The 21,928-nt window shown below is 35.6% G+C and overlaps 1 protein-coding gene across 1 annotated transcript in view; it reads left to right on the top strand.

Moving 5' to 3' along the window:
* TRHDE (thyrotropin releasing hormone degrading enzyme) overlaps window positions 1-21,928 on the top strand; it is a 331,294-nt gene that overhangs the window by 302,710 nt on the left and 6,656 nt on the right. The window contains exons 16-18 of the mRNA XM_074375395.1: window positions 15,579-15,746; window positions 16,289-16,429; window positions 20,535-20,616. Coding sequence (XP_074231496.1) covers window positions 15,579-15,746; window positions 16,289-16,429; window positions 20,535-20,616 — 391 coding nt within the window. The remainder of the gene's footprint in view (window positions 1-15,578; window positions 15,747-16,288; window positions 16,430-20,534; window positions 20,617-21,928) is intronic.

Genomic DNA, 21,928 nt, shown 5'->3' with positions numbered 1-21,928 from the left:
TGCATCTGAATTGCCTAAAATGAAATGTTTAAGTCTATATCTAAAACTTTCCATCATACACTTAAATAATTGCAACGGTTTAACTTCCAGCATATTGTAAATAAACTTTTTTTTTTCAACAAATTTTTTCAAAACCTTTAAACGTATCCAGTGAGGTTGAAACACCATTGCTATTTTATACCCATATCATTAGCCATTTAAAAATATGATTACATTCTTACTCATGCATTGCAAAGTTCATTATCATTCCATACTTCTCTGCAATAAAAAATACACACACACGCAACACACATAGACATAAACACACATACACTTTTTTCATGTCATCAGAAACCCTGTGTTAAATTTTTTTTCTAACCTGAGTTTTCATTACAGTTGTCTCTTATATATACTTGATCAACATGAACCCATTGCAAATTTTGATCATTTCCAAATGGAAAAATAACAGTGGTTAAATATGAAAGTAAAAGTTGAGATTAATCCTTTAATTCCAATTAGTTCATATATTCGCAGATAAATATTATTCACTGCGAGAATAAGAAAAATTTCACCATCAGTTCTATTCATATTTTTATGTTAAAGTACTGGAAAACCTTACACATAAAAATAAATAGATGGGAATGGAAAGTATTTTGTTACAGGAATGTAGCACAATTCTTCAAAATCTTTCCAAGTTTTGTGCCAAAAATCACAGGGTAATCTATCATCAAAATTTAATTATCACCAGACAAGTTGATTAGGCCTTTCTTCAAATTTTATGGAAGCAAAGGTTTTTTTTTTTTTCAATTGAAAAGTCACTTGTTAGTTATCAACACCAGTATTTAAATTTTTCTTTTTATTTGGTATTGCAGTACAGTGCACCACCAGAATATGCAAGATGAGTGAATGAGAAAGACACCTTTCTCCTGGAAAGTGAGGGAAAGTGGCAGAAGGGTTTTTATGAGAAGAAAATATCTACATAAAGGTTTAGAATGTGGAACTTGATTGCCCTAAGACTACCCGTATCCTTAGGTACTCATTGAAAAGTCTTCTCTTACCCCCAGATGTACGAACACATTATTTTGAAGACCACTGCACTAGGATGCGGGCAGAAATGGAAAGAATGAGAGGTAGATGAAATTGTCTAGGGAAAGAATACGTAAGAAGAGAGTTTAAAGCTAGTATTGAGAAATCATGATCACAGAAATCACAGAATAGCTGAATACAACCTGTACACACGTATGGTCCCTGAAGATGAACGTTTAATGTATTCTGAAAGTTGTTTTATTTTCTCTACCAATTTTCATATATTTTTCATGTATTATTAATCCTTTCCCCCATAAATTTAAAAAATTGCATCTATCTATTTAAAGATATAGATCTATCTATGGATATAGATACATAAAAATGGTGTATAGTCTAATAATTTAAGTCTAAAATTTTTTCTTCTGGATGTCCCCAGGATCCTTATATAATCCTTCTTTTTACTTCTTTTTACTTGAACTCATTTCCCGTCAAAAAATACAACTACTTGCCCTTTATCTTACATTATAAAATAGGCTTTTATATCTTAGTTTCAAAATAGTGTTTATGATTTTCTCACGTTTTAAATATTTGACTCAACGAATTATTTTTTTATGTTAGCCAATACTGCTTTTGCAAGTCAAGTGATGTATTTCTTTACCTCCTCAGAACATCTGGCACAGAAACTGCTTTTTTTTTTTTTTTTTTTTGGTGAGAATGTCAGAAAGAAATTATTTAATTTTTAATTTCTAAGAGTTTAGGAAGCATGCTGCAAAAGGCATTTATATTCTCAGTGGATTATGTTAAGTAGCTTAAAACTGAGTGCCCTCTAGTTTTAGCTGCTCACCTTTTTACTTGCATGTGAGGGAAGACAGCCACCTACACTGTAATTAGTTGAGCTAGTATATTTCGCACTGTGCATGGTGGGGACACTGTTAATAGAGAATTTCATACAGTCTGGGTGCAAATTCTATCCTAATCACTCTTCATAACAGACCCATTGAGGTAAGGGGGAAAATATAGTGAATTACCTACCCGAAGCTTTGTATTGCAGATATAAAAAGAACTCCGGGCTAGTTTACCCCCCATGCAAAACTTGAGGGCATATATTTTTGTTTGCTTTTACCGTATGCTTGAAAAAACACCTTAAGGGATAAACACTTTCCTTCCATAACCTTTCTGCCCTAGGGATTTTATATTTTAATGGTGGTTGTGTCTGTTCACCTCATTATGACTTGTCTGCATGACTCCAGTGTAAAGACCTAGAAATTACTCAGGAGAATCTTTAAAGCAAAAAGTGGTATGGGAACCTCTGGAATAATTCACAATTACCATCAAAATCATCACCATCACTGACATTTTATTATTAATTTATTCCTCTGAAGCTTTTCTTTTTTTTTTAAGCTAAAACGTAATATTGATAACGTGCTGCGTCCCTCATTGTGATGGACTCAGTGTTACAGGGCCAGGCTCGCCAGTCCACATTTGGGTAATGAAATATCTGGATGAGAGTCAACTTGGTTTTAACTTTCAGCTTTATTTCTAACATAAAGTATCGTTGCACATTTCCTCCATAGTAATGGCTAGTTAACTTGATTAATCAGTATTAATTCACACTCTTCGAGCGCTTGATTCACGTACCAGGTCTACCCTGAGTCTCTGCCATGTCCCAGGCATCGTGCTAAAAGGCACAGAGATCCAGTGATGAGTAAAAGGACACAGCTTCTTCCCTCCTGAAGTTGACAGCCCAGTGGCGTAGACAGAGAGTAGTCAGATGTCATACAAATACTGTACAGTTTTACTATATTGAGAACCCAGAGGGGAGATACACGAGAAAAGAACAATTTGACCCGTCAATGAGGTTGGCGTTCCTGCATAGTGAACAACTGACCTGAGGCCTGCAGGAAAGGTACATGTTCACTAGGCAAAGGAGGAAAGGAGATGAGACGTGGCAGAACAGTGTATGAAAACGGCTTTCCTTCTCAACACCCTTTCTCAAGACCAAAGTCACGGTCCTTTCAAAAGTTTAGCTGATGGGGCAGAATCTGTACTGACCCAAGAACATCCTCCAGAAGTTTTATACATTTTCTTTTCAGTTAATCAGTTTGTTCTGTTTTTAATTTGCTGAGAAGAGCAAAAATCGCAGTTAATTGGTTATGGTCCTTCATTAGCACTTAAGAGGATTTCTCTTCTAAGATTAGAGTATGTTAACAAATAGACATGTTTTGGAAAGCTATGGAGAAGAAAAGCCATGTATGAAATATAGTAAGTGGGCTTGCTGTCTGAGTTAATCCAGTTGTGAATTCCTTTGTCAAACTGGAAATCCTTCTCCGCACCAGTAATCACTACCTGACTTACCTTTGTGAAGGAGAAGTCATGAATTAAGATCGCTTAAGGAGAGGCTGTAACTAAAGATAGAAGAGGACTTCATTATCTCTCTTTTCCGCAAGCTTCTCTGGAATCACACTGAAAGTGCCACTTTTCCTCGCCATTTGGAGAATTCAATACATACTAGTTCAGTTCAGTTCATCGTGGAATAAATATTTGACTGAATGACCAACTTGAGGGACTAACTAATCTGGGTGTGTTTTTAATTTACTTTGTGGTGTCGCAGGGACTTTAATTGTCTCGAGAGCTGACAGAACTCTAGTAAATGCACAATTCTATGCATTTTCTTATCGTCACGTTGAGTTTGTAATCTAAATGCATTAATGATTTCCTATTCTAATTTAAAATGCAGTGATAATCATACACTTATTTTCTTTTTCCCAACCCTTTTGGCTTTTTCCTGACATTTTACTTCAAAAAAAAAAAAAAGATTTTACTAGCCATGCATAGAGGCAAATAGTCGACAGTATTTTTTCAAGGTATTTTAATTTTTACAGAGGTGTGCTTTTGGAAGTGACTTAAGTTTTTTTTTTTTTTTTTCTATTCGGTGTAATTGGCTTTTCCTCCATTTATGCCAAAAGTAATTTTCCTATCATGCTAGTTTTGTTTGCCTAATGTGATTCCAACTTCAGGCATAACACTATTGAACTTTTGTGTCATCTGTCAAAAGATATACCTATTGATTAGCTCTGGAATACTCTATTTTAACTGCCTGACTGTTTATCACAGTACAAGTGCTAAGTGAATATAGATTTACATGGGCCACACAGGGAGCAATGCTGATTAAACTCACAATTAGGAATCATTACTATTTACTCAGCCAGAGCTGAAGCACCAACAAGAATATTTGCAGATTCCAAACATTTTTACTTAGTCGCAGAGAGTAGATTATCCTGATGGAGTCAAGATTCACTGAGTATGAAGTTTGTTGCAGCTAGTACCATCCACTATAAAGAAGAAATTCCCTCCACATATTCCCAAAGTAATATAAGGATTGCCGTTAGCACTGAGAAGATTCCTTCAGCAACATTAACATTTCTTTTTTGTTTAGTTTTCCCCCTTGTGATTAAGACTTCGGATTGATTCTATACCTGTGGTTCATTCTGTCTCAAAGTGAAAATGAAAAGAATTCATGTTAGTCTTTCTAATGAGAGTGTGCTAGCATTTATTCAACATTTTGATAATGTTGATGAAAGGTGTTTCATATTGTTTTGTGTTGCACAAATCTTAAAATATCTGAAAGCAAGAAAGAACCGTGATGACTCGTACTTTCTCGGCAATAGCAGGAAACATAAGAGCACACAGACACACTTGCCATGCATTGAGTAGTGGCTTCTGAAAGATAACGTCCAAATCCCAGCCCCATCTGTGAATGGGACCTTACTTGGAAAAGGCCCTTTGCAGATGTAATTCAGTTAATGGTTTGGAGATGGGATTGCATGGGTTTATGGTGAGCCTGAAGTCCAGTGATGAGTGTTTTTACCGGAGACAGAAGAGTGAAGACTCAGGGGCACATTCATGTGAAGACAGAGGTAGAACCTGAAATAAGGCATTTACAAGCCAAGGGACACCAAGGAGGACCAGAGCCACCAGAAGCTCGGAGCGGATTCCTCGCCACGTCTGGAAGTCAGCAGGCTGCTGATACGTTGATTTTGGACGTCTGGCCACAAGAACTGTGAGAGAATAAATTTCTGTTGTTTTAAGCCACCCAGTTTGTGGTAGTTTGCTGTGGCAGCCCGTAGGAAACTAACACCTTTAGCATCTGCTCAACACTTGGTATCTAATCAACGTTTTGGATTGTGTTTGTTTGATGGAATTTCAAGGAGTGCCATCCATACATAGCAAGGAGAATTTTCAACTTTCACTAACTTCCTCCTACTCTTACTTTCACCAAGATTTTCATCAAGAAACGCAGAAGACAAAGGAGCTGTTGAGAAGACAGGTTCTTCTCATTCCTCACAAAATTCAGAGAAAATCAGTGTCTTCCTACTTCAAAATATTCTTTTTTAATTATGGAGGAAAAAAACCACAGGCATGGCCTCTGGCATGGAGATAAAATAATATAGAGAGATTTCCCTAAAATTTGAGAATCCATCCTCATTTTTCAGGATCCATTCACATCTAAGTATTTAGAAAGAGTTTTTTTTTTCTTTCTAGTGACTTGAGAGTCTTTCTATAATTAAAAGATCTAATGAAAAAACTGAAGTGAATTCTGTTTTGTTTTCGTAGATAAACAAACCTTGCTCCTTTTATGGTGAAATGTACAGGGCTGGCTTTCAATGTGCCCTCTCTTTTCTCTTTCTCTTTGCACACATGCAGTCCCATAACCAGTTCCTGCCAGTTACCTGTATAGGTGCCTGTATAATTTCAGTTCTTTCAGAAAATCTTAAAATTTGTGTCAACTCCTCTAAAGTATATGTGCTTTTCTCATTTATATCATCTCCCAATGAAAAATATACCTTTTAGCTTATTTTGTGACTTCTTCACCCACTCTTGCCATTTGCCCTTCTCCAGAACCCAGATTTTTTTTTCATTTTTTCCAATAGTTTGCTTTTATCTTATGTAACAGAACTAGATTCTTCATAAGTATTTTTAATTAGCAAATTGAATTATCAGATGCAATTACCTCTATCCTTATTCCTTAAAACGCTCCCATGTGTATATGAAGTTTATCGTGGATTTCACAGCTTTTTCACAGGTGAATCAAAATCTATTTCAGTGAAGCCACGGAACATCCGGGATTTGGGAGAAATAAGAATACTTCTCTATTTTTAAAAAGTACAGCATTTTCTTATGTAATAAATCCATCAATTAAAATTATGAAAACCTGGAGTTATATGTTGGTTAACACACCAACATATACACACATACATACACACAAAGTCAAATTTCTTTTAGCCAAATAAAATCTGTCTTTAGTTGGGGACATTTCAAGTGAGAAAAATACATTATCGCCTACTCATGACAGCTTAGTGGGTATGCCTAAAAAAATTAAATAAATGGCCATAGTGGATTCTTCCCAGGCCGGACAGTCAGCCTTGTTACCCTCAGTGACCTTGACATTGAGCTAGAAAGGGAGGTAAACCTCATTCTCATAGACCTGAAAACCCATCGATGTAGTATTTTGATGGAGACAGTAAGTCGGTGTAATTTTCAACCTTTGTATGGAGAAAACGGAAGACCATGGCTGTTGCGGTAAACTATGCCAGGGCGACAGCAGTTGTTTGTCGAGGTGGAGTCTCTTGTCATCCAGGGGCGTTTTCATAAACACTCAGGCCTGGGTCATGGTCTGAATGAGAACCGTGCTCATGGATTGTGACTCACGTGTCATTCCTGTCACTGTCGTTCATCTTAAACGTTAACCTGAAGTATTAATCATTCCTAATCATTCTGATTCAGAAAACACCATCATTAATATATATATGTATATGATATATATATATATTTTAATATGTCATATATATGTAAATTTAGACTTCATGTCATAGGGGACACTTAGATTTACAGGGCTCTGACCTGAACTGAATGAAGAAGCAGCTTAACGAGTCACAGACTGGGATAAAGCAGAACTGAGATCCTTTGAGGAGCCATGGATGTAGTAGGCATGCAATTATCAGGAAAGAATTCACCTCATCTTGAACACAGGCATCTATAAATAGGGCACTTTATCAGCCATTTCGCAACTTTGACTACAACTGTATACTTCTTACGTTTTAAATTATGTCGTGCTCCCAGAGCTATTCAGGCTGGCCGTTTTAGAGCGAGTCACCATAGATAGCTTAATTTTTCTACCTTTGCTATAAAGCACTGTAACTTTTTTTTTTTTGAGGTCTTTTGAGGTAGTTGATTCTGGGTATCATAAGGGTTCTGAGTTGTGAATTGTTAAATAACAATGTTTCAGGCTCTTCAGTAGACTGTGCTCAAAATCCAGGCCAAAGAAAAATTTCAGACAAGTCACAAATTCTCCTCTAATTATTTGATTTTTTTCCCCTTGACTTTTTCGTAGGTCTTTGTCACCATCACTCTGGATTTTTTTGGCCTCTCTGTAAACATCTCACTTGTGTTCTTTCTGTCTTCCTACCTCTTCTCTGATGTTTCCTCTTTTTGTTCTCCTCTTTTTAATGCTGTCTGAGTCACTTGGTTTCTTTTGTTTCTGTGCTTTAGCAATTGCAATTTATAAAGTGGTCTTATAGCCCAGAAACGTAACCCTCACCATCCTTCTCCCCCCCACCTAGTGGAAATAATGGCTACTTTATATATGGGACTTAAAAGTTTAAAATTTAATGTTAACCACTATATATAAAAACAGATAAAAAAATTTCTTCTGTATAGCACAGGGAACTATATTCAATATTTTATAATAACCTTTAATGAAAAAGAATATGAAAATGAATATATGTATGTATATATGCATGACTGGGACATTGTGCTGTACACCAGAAATTGACACATTGTAACTGACTGTACTTCAATAAAGAAAAATTCTTCCAAAAGTAAATTAAAATAAAATATAATGTCATATGTAACATATTATTATATATATTACATATTATATGATATATTATTTCAGGTTGAGCAAAGTGAATGTCCCTTTGGATTATAAAAGCCATTTAAAAGGAATGCAGTTACCTTAAAATACATGCTTGATACATTTAGGAAGTTAAGAGTTAAAATGCCTCCCCACTTCCCAGCAATCCTTTTGCCTTTCATACTGAAAAAGTAGCACATGCCTCTTTGCAAATCTGCAAAATTGAAGTATGAAAAGGTTTTGAACGTCATTTGAGAACACAGTAATTTTAAATATCGTTGGTCTGTTGTCCACCAGGTTTCCCCAACTCTATTTTTTTGAGGTCCAAAGGGTATTTCTTTCTGTTATGCTCAGGGGCCACTGGGAGTGAGCAGGCTGTGTGGGCAGCAGTGAGAGGACTCTAGGAACAGAGCAGCACTCGCTGCTGCATGAGAGATACTGGCGGACAGCATCGCTGTCTTGTCTTCTTCCCACCGCTCACTGCCTGCACACTTCACGTGGGAGTCTGTTCTCCCTTTACTAGGGGCCTTGCAGAGATACTAAGGTATGATAGTCCTTCTGGTTGCCACGGGTTTTGTATGGATTCAGCAGCATATTTGATGGACAAATATACCGATAAAGTTAGGTGGAATTAAAAAAGTATTTTATTGTAATGCCTTAACTTGAGATGTATGGTCAGTCATGGTTTTTATAATTATAATTTAGTGTGGTTGTCTAGAAACTTTGTTTCTGCTTTCTTTTTCTTCTTGTACTCGTTTGGAAATGACAGGAATATTTGTTGCCACTGCATCCTAATAATAATCATAATAAAAATAATGAGGAGGAGGAATGTTACTACTACATACTGAAACCATATTCTGTGTCCCCTGCACTTGGCTATTTTGCTAAAGCCCGTACAGAACACTTTTAAGGCACTGTTGTCATAAGAATGTCAAGTGAAGCATTATTTCATTTAATTGTGATCCCTGTTACGAATTACTATTCCCATTTTCCAGATGAGAAGACAGTCGCTTAGGTGCAAAAAGTCACACATTCCTTCTAAACAGCTTTATTTTATACAAGATGACTTTCTTAGCCAAGGGGCCAAGGAATGGGGATAGAATGAGAGGTGTGGGTAAGGGACAAGACGGACAGGGTCAGCCTTTGTAAATGCGGGTTATTTTTCAGCCTGATACTTTTAAAGTCAAGGACTATCTGCCCTGAAAGAAGTAAGAGTACTTATATGTATAAGGCAGAGCAAGATACAGAGTGCTAGCCAGGACGCCTCCACCAAAGCTGTCATTTAATTTTCACTTAGATAGGAGAACTGTATTTCAAATGAATTAATTAACTGCAAATTAATTACAATTAATTAACTGGTAGGCCACACTCTGTATCAATGGCATGTGGAGTGCCACTGAAAGAAAGAGGGGTTCTTCGAGAGGCTCGTGATTTGAGAAATTTTTTTCATTGTCTTGGAAAAGAATTCAATCCACATTTCAGTGTTAATACAATCAGTAATGAAAAGAAGTTTGTACTAACAGAGCAGGAAGGGACCTTAGAACTCATCCTTAGCCCTGTCCAATTAGGATGAAAAATGAAGCCCAAAGCAATGACCTTCACGTACCCAGTCCTAAAGGCAGCTACTGGCCAAATCAGGTCTACTGAGAACCTGCTTAGAAATAAACCCACATCATGACGAAGTATCAGATTTTATATTTTAAAATAGAGTGATTTTTTAAAAATTCTTTTGGCAAGTACAGTTTTCCTCTGGGAGATATTTTAACTGCATCATCAGAATTATTTCTGTATATTATTCATTAAAATTTTTCTATATTGGAATATATTTTATTCTAATCGTACCAGAATTTATCTTCATGAATGTAATTATACATTTATTTATTTTATTTCCAAAGTAACTATAAACGTTATTAAATTATTAAATTTGAAATACATGAATTAAAAAAGAGAAAGACTAGTTACCTAAAATCCCCAAACACAGAGGTTAAAGTTGTTAATATTCCCCTTATCTTTTCAGTCTTTCTTCCTAATATACATATTAGTGTTCTTTTTTTAATGTAACACAGTGGTATGATGTATATTATACTGTCATTAATAATATATTTCATTATATTAAATAATATATTTTACCACATCATTAAATATTAATCTGTGTTATCATTCTTAGTTTCTATTTATATCTTAACTGCAACCAGTCATTTGTTATTTTATTTTATTTTATTTTATTTTATTTTAATCTATTTTATTTTATTTTTTATTGAAGTACTGTCAGTTACAATGTGTCAATTTCTGGTGTACAGTACAATGTCCCAGTCATGTATATATATATATATATATATATATATATATATACACACACACACACACACACACATATATATATTCATTTTCATATTTTTTCACTAAAGGTTATTATGAGATATTGAACATAGTTCCCTGTGCTACACAGCAAAAACTTTTTATTAGGTCTATTTTTATAGATAGTGGCTAACATTTGTAAATCTCAAACTGCCAGATTTATCCCTTTCCATCCCCTTTCCCTAGTAACCATAAGATTGTTTACTATGTCTGCAAGTCTGTTTCTGTTTTGTAGATGAGTTCATAGTGTCCTTTTATTTTATTTTTATTTTTTTTTAGATTCCACATATGAATGATATCATATGGTATTTTTCTTTCTCTTTCTGGCTTACTTCACATAGAATGATGATCTCTAGGTCCATCCATGTTGCTGCAAGTGGCATTATTTTATTCTTTTTTATGGCTGAGTAGTATTCCATTGTATAAATGTACCACAACTTCTTTATCCAGTCATCTGTCAGTAGACATTTAGGTTGTGTCCATGTCTTGGCTATTGTATATAGTGCTGCTATGAACACTGGGGTGCATGTATCTTTTTTAATTAGAGTTCCCTCTGGTTATATGCCCAGGAGTGGAATTGCTGGATCATATGGTAAATCTATTTTTAGTTTTTTGAGGAATCTCCATACTGTTTTCCATAATGGCTATGCCTTTGTTATTTCAGATGAGTCCTGATTTTTTCCTTAACAAGCAATGCAGCAATGAAAACTTTCATAGCAAAATCTTTGGAAACTTTCCTAATTATTTGTTTTAGTTTATCAATCTACTTCCCAATTTTCCATTTAATTACTAAGTACCAATTTTGCTATGTTTTAAAATATTAGTCCCATTCCATCAGCATTATTATTTAACTCAGTAAAAAAATTTTCCTAAAAATTGCATGCCTTTATTTTTCCCATCTCCTTAATTTTTTAACTTCTACCCCAAAGCATTTGGTTTTTAGGCGTTTGCTTTTGTCAAGGTAAAAAAGGTTCATATATCTTCAACATACAAGAATAAATTATTTCAAAATGATACACTGAAGGTCTGTGCTTTCAAAACTTTTATCATGTAAGTGAACTCTGTCATCATGCTATTTTAAATGAGAATAGGATAAAAATACAGTACAAACTACACTGATTAGGTAACCATTTCTTCGTTTCTATTGGTACCCTAGAAAAGATAAAGCCACTTCCTTTTGGTTAAGCATCACCCCATTCATCTTATACAAAGGCAGCTAGGAGAGACGAGCTCCCTGTTCCTGTATATAATGTATACCATACACAGAGAAGAGCCAGCACACCTTCATTTCCATGTGGTAAAATTCCATGAAAAGATTAACTTCTGCAGCAGCAGTTAGAAAGAAATGACTGTGGGGACAGTCACATTTTCATAAACAATTTCCAAGTTCAGGGGAAGGGGCCCCGACTCCCTGTAATCCTAATATCAAGACTCTCCCACGACCCATTTGGACTATTCATAACTATGGGTTCTGTGGGTTTTCAGCTCATGCTTTACAAACAAATGAGCTTTTTCATTTGTTCCTAATGACTTTGGTTTCTACAAGAGATCTTAAAACTGTCCCCAGAGCAATCATTTTGCTAAAATGTTATTAAATCGTCTTTACAAATTTAGCAACAAAAGGGGCTTTCATTAACAATGGAAATCACTGGCACTCAAGGGCCCTTAGCAATTCAGTGCTCACCCATCTTGTTTTATTTCCAGTGATGAGTGCAAGTAATCTGGTGAACTATACATTGATTCTTTGGTGGGTGGGTAAGGAAGATGAGGAGCTGACGGGTTGGGACGAGATGCTAGAAAAATCAGAGTGGTGTTTTCCAGCTAGTCCCCTCTGTCCTTGCTCTTCTGAGGAAACTTATAAATCTTAAGGCATGTGTATCTCCCAGCATCTGCTAATAGAGCCGTTTCTTTCCTGAGAGTTTGGAGATTTGTAGCTGAGACTGAGTTCTATTTTTCAGTGGCCCATCAACAGGCTTCAGATTATATAGGTAAGCATATGTGAGTCTCATTTTCATAGTAATCGAGTTTGATACATTTGCTCTGCACAGAGGGACAGCTGCTGTTAACCCTGACACTTGACCTGCGGTTTCTTGCAGAGCACATCCGAATTATGTGATCTTTCTCTTGGTTCAAGCACAGAATTTGCCCCCATTTCTGGGAAGCTTTGTTTTCAAAGGCCTCCTTCGCCCAGGACAACTTTTGTTAGATCCCTTCAGGGTGGTCTGTCTGTCGTTTCATCCAGTACTTCAGTGCTGGGCGCCCGTGCAGGATTTCTTCTCCTTGCTCTGTGTATGACCCGCTTGTCGTATAGCAGCTCCTTAAAAGCAGCCCTGGCCTATGTCCTTTCAGTCACCCAGAGGCTGTGGACCACTTCCATGCTGAGTGGATGATGGATGGTTCAGAATGGGTGCTTATTGTTGGAAAACCATTCTTGCCAACGTTGACTATTTCTTAAAGAAGATTGATTAAACTGTGGATTTTAAAAAGTAATGAAAAAAAAAAAAAAAAAGAGGCTGTCGGTGACACCTGTGGCCACTTCAGCACTAGGGGAATTATGGATTGGATGCATGGCTAGTACCGTGCAGCCTACTAGTCAGGCTCAAAGTTAGGTGGTAGTACCCTCCTAAAAGACACATTTATTTTTATTTAAAATTTTTCTTGTTTTTACTTTCTATACAAGTTTTATTGAACAACAAAACCCAGCATTCAGGGACAGCAGCTAACTGATTATTACTACCAATAGAAATCTTTATGTCTTATTTTCATCTTCATTAGCCATCTCTAAGCTGATAAAAATGGGAAAGGCGTTCATGTGTAGATCACCTTGTTTCTCAACTTACTATATAGTTGTGCTAGTACAAAATATTCTCTCAGAACAGACTTCCCTTTCCTGCCAGAAGAAGCATATAATACAGATATCACGGTATTATTGTATAAACTAAATAAAATGAGACATGTAACCTGGAACAGAGTATTGCACAAAGGTGTGATTTTCTACCTCTGACACCCCTTCAGCCAGTGTTCAGGACTTCGGACTGACCAGTCCGTTTACTCATTTGCATGTGCATTTTAAACAGCTCAGCATCAGCCAATAGCAGCTACTGAATTACAAACATACGGACTGTTGCTAATGACCATAGCACGTGACACGCAAGCTATTTCTAAGGAAATCTGCTTTTTCTTTATTTTTTTCACCTTTTTCTCTATCTCTGTATGCCTCTTCTGCTTGATGTTGGAGACTGGTTTCAGAGGCAGTAACAAACCTAATTCAATGGGCCTTATCCCTGAACTCTTTGTTATATTAGTAGCTTAAGGAATTTCTTTTCGAAAATGAGCTGTGGTACTATTAGGTCTAATATGCATTGATCAATGAGTTGATGATTTTAGTAGATATTTTATTGTTGTTTCTTGCAAATGTTTATAATGACCTCTTGGCTAAAGTCATTACAAAACTGCAGCGTTGTGCTCTGTAGCCTTAGTATTTGAAGGAAAAGACATCCTCTTTTCCAGCTGTTGATTTCAAGAAAGACTAGATTTTTTAACTTCCTTATTGCAGTTAGTAAAGACGGAGGCATTTTTCTTATCATGTTATATTTACCAGGAGTGATACAATCTTCAAAGTGTGGTGGCAGTGTTTTCCTTAGTGATCTCAGATGTCCCATGGGGTCAGCTGGTCATAAACAGAGCAGGGAGGACACGGTTTCACCAACCATTGGGAAGACTGTTACTGGAACTTTCTTCAAGAGGGTGCAGGGCTGAGAGGCAAGACAAGGGAAAGATGTGAAACTCTTTCTTGGCTTCTTCTGATGTCTTATGCTTTCAGTTTCTTCAAAAGCAAACAAAAAAATCAGTCAGACAAACAAAATGCTTGCCTTCAAAAACTGCAAAGAATAAAAAGCTTCAGTCAGCAAGGTTAAAGTAACTTTTCTCCAAACCCTTTGATTTTCTTTCTTCCTTTCTTTCTTTCTTTCTTTCTTTCCTTCTTTCTTTCTTTCTTTCTTTCTTTCTTTCTTTCTTTCTTTCTTTCATCCTTCCTTCCTTCCTTCCTTCCTTCCTTCCTTCCTTCCTTCCTTCCTTCTTTCCTTCCTTCCTTCCTTCCTTTCTTCCTTTCTTCCTTTCTTTTCTTTTTTTTTTGTGGGAAGAGACAGAATAATACAGTTTTAGCCATTTCTGGGAACCATGAATTTTGTATGATAGTATGAACGACTCGACCCATCTGGTGTCCTGATACACAATCCTCAATATCCTGATTGTAGCCCTACTTAGATGCTTTAACAGCAAAGATGGAGATCATTTGACAGGTAGTCATTCAGACTCTTCCTTCTGTTTTCCAAATACTCCTTTAACCAAAGCAATGTTCTAGCCAACAAGATCCTAAATCCTTAAAAGGGATTGTTTCATCTTGTTATCCAGCACTTATTATTATTAGTCACATTCAAATTATAAATGAGAAATGTTAATAATAGATTACTGACCATGACACAGAGTAAAAAGGCATTTCTAATTTTTTTAAAGTATTGGAGTGTCTTTCAGAGAACTGAGTTTTTAAAATGTGGGGTCTATGTTAAAACTTGAAAGAACAATATTTAGTTAAAAAAAACACTGTTACATCAAAGTACACATGTGAACTTACAATTTATAAATAGCCAAGAGTAATTAAACCCACTAACAGTTTCCCACTGTAACATTTAGTTTGGAATCAAAGTCAAAATGCATTCTATTTTTTTATAGTCACTTTTATAAGCATCAGGGAGAAGAACTTTCTAGTTTCTCAAAATTCACTACTTATGTTTTATCTGTTTAATATCTATTAATAATTGTCTAGGTTCTAAAATTTGGAGAGCCATTTCAGGAAAAAACTGCCTAAGAATGTAGGAGAAAATGTTTCCATTTTATCCAAATTAGTCGGTTTCTTCATCCAGTGCTGTCTTGTCATTCTTGGGTCTATGAATTCTGAGAGCAAAAATTTTGGTCAATAAGTATATTAATGTTAATGGAAATATAAAGTACCCGGATTTGTATTGATTTTTTTAAGCCTTTGTGTTCTGAATTTTGTTTAAAAATAACTTCTAGAGTGGAAAAACTGCAATCAAAACTATCTTTAAATAAAATAAGTTATTTTATTCATTCAGTCACCAATATTTTCGAACATCGTTACTGTGTAAGATTATTCTCCTTCAGGTAAATAGAATTAACAAAACCATCTTTTCAAAAACTGACTGTAGTAAAGCAGCATCTGTCTTTATTTTCAATACTATGAAGCTTTTAATTAACAGAAAACCGCCCTGGGTTGCTTCTTTAGAATACCACTGAATGTCAGAGACATCGTCTACTGCACAGGAGTTTCACTGCTCGACGAGGATGTCTGGGAATTCATCTGGATGAAATTCCACTCCACCACAGCGGTTTCAGAAAAGAAAATATTATTGGAAGCCTTAACTTGCAGTGATGACAGGAACTTATTAAATCGGTGGGTCAATTAATTTTTAGAATTTCTGTAATGTAGCAACATCCTCTGTTAAACAAACTGTTCCGCACTTAGTTTTATTTCCCTGAATATATGCTAGTTACTCAAAAATATATCCTTCTAGAACTAATACTGCCATGTTAACATGAGTAAAGCTAGTTAATTTGAAAGGTGTATTTTACCTTCATTTCTGACTAATTATTTTATATATTTTTTCATATATATGTAAGATTATCTTTCACTATAAAAAGAAGCGTTTATTAAAAAGAATTTGAAAAGTGAGTTTGCATCATCAAATCAGAATTGGGATTTTTCCACCCACAAGGTTTTTTCAGACTTTAATTATTATATTAATTAAAATACTACGAGTTTGATCTTCCTTCTTTTATAAACACAAAATTGTTCTATTGCTTAAATTTGTATTAGTAAAGTTTACACTGGACTATTTTTTGAAGACTATGATAAATTAAAGCATGTACTTTTGGTAATTTCATAAACAGTGTCTGTTATTGGACTAACAATTCCCTGTAATTCTATCTATAAAGGCTTCTAAACCTATCACTGAATTCTGAGGTGGTGCTGGATCAAGATGCAATTGATGTGATAATCCATGTAGCTCGAAATCCACATGGCCGAGACCTTGCCTGGAAGTTTTTCAGAGATAAATGGAAGATACTAAATACCAGGTAAAAATAAGAGTTCAATCATTCATACTGGAGTGAGTAAATTAAAAGTGACATATGAGAAATAAAGGCCCAACTTCTTCTCTTAGAACCAAGATTCAGATAAGAAATTAGATTTTGAAGTAGTCAGCCAGGATGGGTGTTGCCACTCCTGTGAAACTCAGAATTAATTTAACAGTTCTATAACATTATTCATTTATTAAAGATTGATAACCATAATTATATATGGAAATGTGGAGAGTGAAAAGGTTTAGCATTGCAGCTTTCCTGGAAAAATCTGTCAAACTGTCTGAGGTTGAAGAAATCATATCATTAAAATCCTATATCCTGAATGTGTTGTTAAAAATGATTTATGAATCATATATAATAGTATTATAATAAGACAACTTTAATTACTTCTGTAGAATTTTTAAAAATTTTTAAAAATACATATTATAAAATACCTAAAATAAAACCATGATATAGAGAAGAAATATTTGAATCACTGTATAATTCTAGTTGCAGTAGATTTTTTTTCCTGAGACATCTTCCTTCTTGTTGAGAATTCTTCAGCCTCAATTTTAGAAAATGTTTCATTATGTATTTAAATATATTATAATAAATGTTAATTTATTACTCTGATAATCTATGGTATTTTAAAATTAAATTTATTATGGAGCATGTAAATGCTGCATGTTCTCAAACTTAAATGTCCCCAGACAGTTAGCATACCTACTGTTCTGTCTCTTAAAAACTGGTGTATACATTTTATTTTTAAAAAGTACACCTTTATTGGTTGCCCTCATATAAAGAGTTCAGTTTGAATGGATATCTCATATTAAAATATATTTCAATCTATAGATACTTCATTGTTAGAAAGCACTGATATTCCTAGAAGACACATTGGCTTTATTTTTGTATTTTCGGCTCAGAAATTGGAATGATTGGAAGGTTAAAACTTGTTTTGCTGTCATGCACCTGGTACAGTGAACAGTCAGACACAAGGGGGAGATAATATAAACATACAAGCATTTTACTTCAGAGCATCAAATACCTACCAATACACAGAGTTCAGGGTAATGCATGTATAGTTTATAGTCCCTGCTCAAAAATGCTTGGTTCCTGATGTGTCTGTTTTGTTTCACTGAGAGTCCGTGATCTCTAATCAAAGGGTAGATAAACTGAGACAACAGTGGAACCACTTCAGTCTAATGACTCCTTTGTTGAATTAATTGAACATTAACAATAAGGGGAAATCTATGGAGGGGAGAAGAGGCATGTGGGAACTCTACTTTCTGCTCAGTTTTTCTGTAAACCTCAAACTGCTCTAAAGTTTAAGTGTTTATTTTAAAGGTAGGACGATGGAGGTTTCAGCATACCTTCATAACTTATCTTTACAAGTCTTCATCTTCTACTCCTCTGTCAGTCCTTCAACGTTGAAGTTCATGGGGAGCTGTCCAAGGTTCTCTTCATTCGTGCCCTGCAGGTTCTCCCTTGTTTTAGTTGCCATCTACTGATGGTTTCAGTTTCTCCTAACTCTGTATCTCTAACTCAGACATTTCACCTAAGCTTCGCCCTATGATAGACAGTTGCCTGTTGAGGTCTCCTACTGGAGTGTATCTGCAAAGCCAAACCTGTCCTTTTCCTCTTATCTTCCTTTTCTCAGTAAATATATGGCCATTCACCAACTGTGCAAGCCAGACACCTGGAAATCAACATATGGCTCCTCCTTTCTCTTGCCATATGTAACAGTTAGGCTTGAGGTCTTATCAGTTTAATAATTCCTAAGTGTTTCTTGAAGGCTTCCTCTCTTTGCTGCTGCAACTGCCCTAGTGCAGGTTCTTATCTCTTGCCAATATTCTTAACAATAGCCTTCTGCCTTCTGCCTCTATAATTGCATCCACCCTACTCACACACGGACACACAGACAGATGTGCTTGCACACACATACAGTAGCCTCTTCCCTCTGTCCCAAGAACTTCTCTAAAAAGCAAAACTGAAATTTCTCTCCTGCAAAACTTTCAATGCTCTGTACCACACTGAAAAATCTAAGGTCTCCTCTGAACCCTGCTGCTTGATTCTGCCGTCCTCAGCCTCACAATTCATACACTCTTAATACCAAGTGCGCGTAGTGGTCGGCACAAACCACGTTGCTTCATGATTCCTTGCCTTTGTTTATTTTGGTTCTCTCCCTAAAATTAGGCATTCAAATGATACTTCTCCCTGTGCTGTACATTATATCCCTGTGACTGTTTTATAACTGGTGTCTGTACCTCTTAATCCCCTTCATCTGTTTCACCCATCACTCCACCCTCCTTCTCTCTGGCCACCATGAGTTCTCTCTATCTGTGAGTCTGTTCCTGTTTTGTTAAATATGTTCATTTGCTTTGTTTTTTAGATTTCACATGTAACTGAAAACATACAATATTTGTACCATATGTTTTTATTTCTGTATCTTTCTGGGGTAGTTTGAAGTCAGGGAGTGTTATACCTCCAGTGGTGTTCTTCTTTCTCCAGGTTGCTTTGACTATTCAAGATCTTTTGTGGTTTTACACAGATTTTAGGATTATTTGTTCTAATTCTGTAAAAAAAAAAAATGCCATTGGTATTTTGATAGGGATTACATTGGATCTGTAGACTACTCTAGGTAGTATGCACATTTTAACAATGTTAATTCTTCTGATATATAAGCGCAGTGTATCTTTCCAGTTAATTGTGTTCTCTTTGCCTTCTTTCATCAATGTCTTACAGCTTTCAGAGTACAGGTCTTTCATGTTCCTTGGTTAAATTTATTCCTAAGTGTTTTATTCTTTTTGCTGCAGTTTTAAGTGGGATTGTTTTCTTGATCTCTCCTTCTGATAGTTCAGTATTAATGCATTAGAAATGCAACTGATTTCTGTATATTAATTTTGTATCCTTCAACTTTACCGAATTCATTTATTAGTTCTAATCTTTTTTTTTTTAATTTTGTGGAGCCTTTAGGGTTTTCTATAGTATATCATCTGCAAACAGTGAAAGTTTTACTTCTTCCTTTCCAATTTGGATCCCTTTTATTTCTTTTTCTTACCTGATTGCTGTGGCTAGGACTTCCAGTACTATGTTGAGTAAAGATAGTTAGAGTGTCTTATCCTTGTCTTGTTCCTGATCTTAAAGGAAATGCTTTCAGGTTTTCACCATTAAGTATGATGTTAGCACTGGGCTTGACATATGTGGCCTTTGTTATGTTTATGTATGTTCCCTCTATACCAATTTGTTGAGTTTTTTTTATCATCAGTGAATACTAATAAATTGTTCTTAGGTTCTTTATGTAGTTGTATTTTGGGCGTGTTCATAGGAGGAGGTGAGTTCAGAGTCTTTCACTCAGCCATCTTGATCTCATCTCCTGTTTAGTCCAGTGCGCTTTTTTTATTTCAAAGAGTATGATAGCCTGTGACAGGTATCCTTGGCACAGCAGAGACAAATTAGTGAAACGAGAAATCTTTCCAACTCACTGATACATAATATTCCTTGTGTTGGGTCATGAGTCAACTACTTATGCTTGTGGTGCAAGGATTATGAAATTCGAATGCACAATATTTTATTTGAGTACTCACATGAAAAAACACTGATATTTTGGGAACATTTTTGAGGAATTTGACTCAGTCTCTAGGAATGAAAAAAGGATAACGCCAATGTTGATTTTGACTGGCAAGACCAAAGGATTTGTGTGACTTACTGATAAACCCTAAGTTTTTCCTGCAGTCCTATTTCTTTTTTTAGGATCCTTCTTCCTTACAGTGAGCTAGGTTGCTTTAAAGTTAGAAGTTTTAAAGTAGTTCTTCCTCAGGCCTTATATTGGAACTATAATAGTAATTTCTAAATCTAATTTTAGATGGCTCCCTTTTTAAAATTTATTACAACTTAGACCTCTTTGAAACACTGTGAACCAAATCATGATGCACTTGAGGGCATCTTATAGCCACAGTTCTTTTAGCTCTTTGCACATCCCTGACTCCCTAGAGAAAAGACCTTGCATGACATTAAGACAAGGCAGGTCAAATGGAGCCCTTGAGAAGGATTCTAAAAAAATCTGTGTAGTAGTATTTCATAAATTACTGCCTGTTTTAACATTTTTTTGTAATCTTTCAAGGTATGGAGAAGCGTTATTTATGAATTCCAAACTTATCAGTGGAGTTACAGAATTTCTTAATACTGAAGGTGAACTGAAAGAGGTAAGTATTTTAAAATGGGTTCTAGTGCTATTCTTTTATAAATGTATGAAGTTATTCCATTTACTTCCACTATTTCTTTCCAGCAAATTCACACCCATTCCTTAAAGAGCACACACGCACACACACACATCCATGTTAAAGATTTTACTCCTTTTATTATTTGCGAAGGTATTTTCAACATGTGAAACATTAAATACATGTGAGAGGTGTTTGAATATAATGATCCTCAAACTGGGAGATGCCAAACAGACGCCAGAAATCTTTGATCCCATCAGCTGCTCTTCAACTGATTCTGTGAACCCAGTTAGGATCCTTGGAACAACAGAACTATCCTTTCACAATGACTCAGTGTTTGAATACAGAGGACCAAGTTTGATGGTGAGGTATAGAACTTGAGTCTCATTGTTTTGTGGTTCATTGTGTACAAAGAATGATGACTGAGCATGATATTAATGCTTCAGGCCATCTGGTTTGTTAAATGGAATAAATGTATACATTTGGGAGGCAGTATATCTGGCAACATAGATTAATAGTGTGTTTAAAATTCTGCCTGATACAATCACAGGTGAATTTCACTGATGAAATGAAACTTATTTTTTTAAGGACTAGCTTCCAGTTTGCAGAGCATCTAACATTTTCTTTTTTTTTCTGGTTTATTTATCTAGAAATGTAAACCAGCTAGTTATGGGATCGTGAATTCACATCTCTGATAGAGAGGAGTCTGCAATGGGGAGGACTGCGTAGGGAGAAGGAAGGAGCAAAATACTTGACTGATTTAAATGAGTTGGGCTTCAAACATTTATCAGTTTTTAGTCTGCTGCTCACCTCCATTATAAAATATAGCTGAGATTTGGCCTTGAGAACCACTGTTTCCTCAGTTTTCACTGACAGAATGCCTGATGCTGTGATCCAGAGCTAATCACGTTGAGCAGGATTTCCCCAGAAGCATCGACTCTGGCACCATCCTTAATATCTCCGAATATTGCCCAATTTTGTATGATGATCCCCTATGCACTAGCTTGGATCCTTTTACCCCAGGAGCTAAGCTAAGCTAAGTCTCTGATTGTAATGATTTGAAATTCAGTTTTTATCCTTGCCATGTGTGTTCCCAACCCTGAAGAATTTGATTCAGAAAGCCCGAGAACATGTTTCTCTGTCTCTCTGTCTCTCTCTGTCCCTCTCTCTCTCTCTCTCTCTCTCTCTATATATATATATATTTTTTTTTTTTAAATAAAGGAAGCTAAATGGGAAGGACTTCTTTCACATCCTTAGGAAGCAGAAAGAAAGAACAATTAAATTAATGATTTTATGT

The sequence above is a fragment of the Camelus bactrianus genome, chromosome 12 (assembly GCF_048773025.1).
Source record: "Camelus bactrianus isolate YW-2024 breed Bactrian camel chromosome 12, ASM4877302v1, whole genome shotgun sequence".
NCBI lineage: Eukaryota > Metazoa > Chordata > Mammalia > Artiodactyla > Camelidae > Camelus > Camelus bactrianus.
The sequence above is the reverse complement of the archived record's forward strand: the minus strand, read 5'-3'. Positions and strand labels throughout refer to the sequence as shown.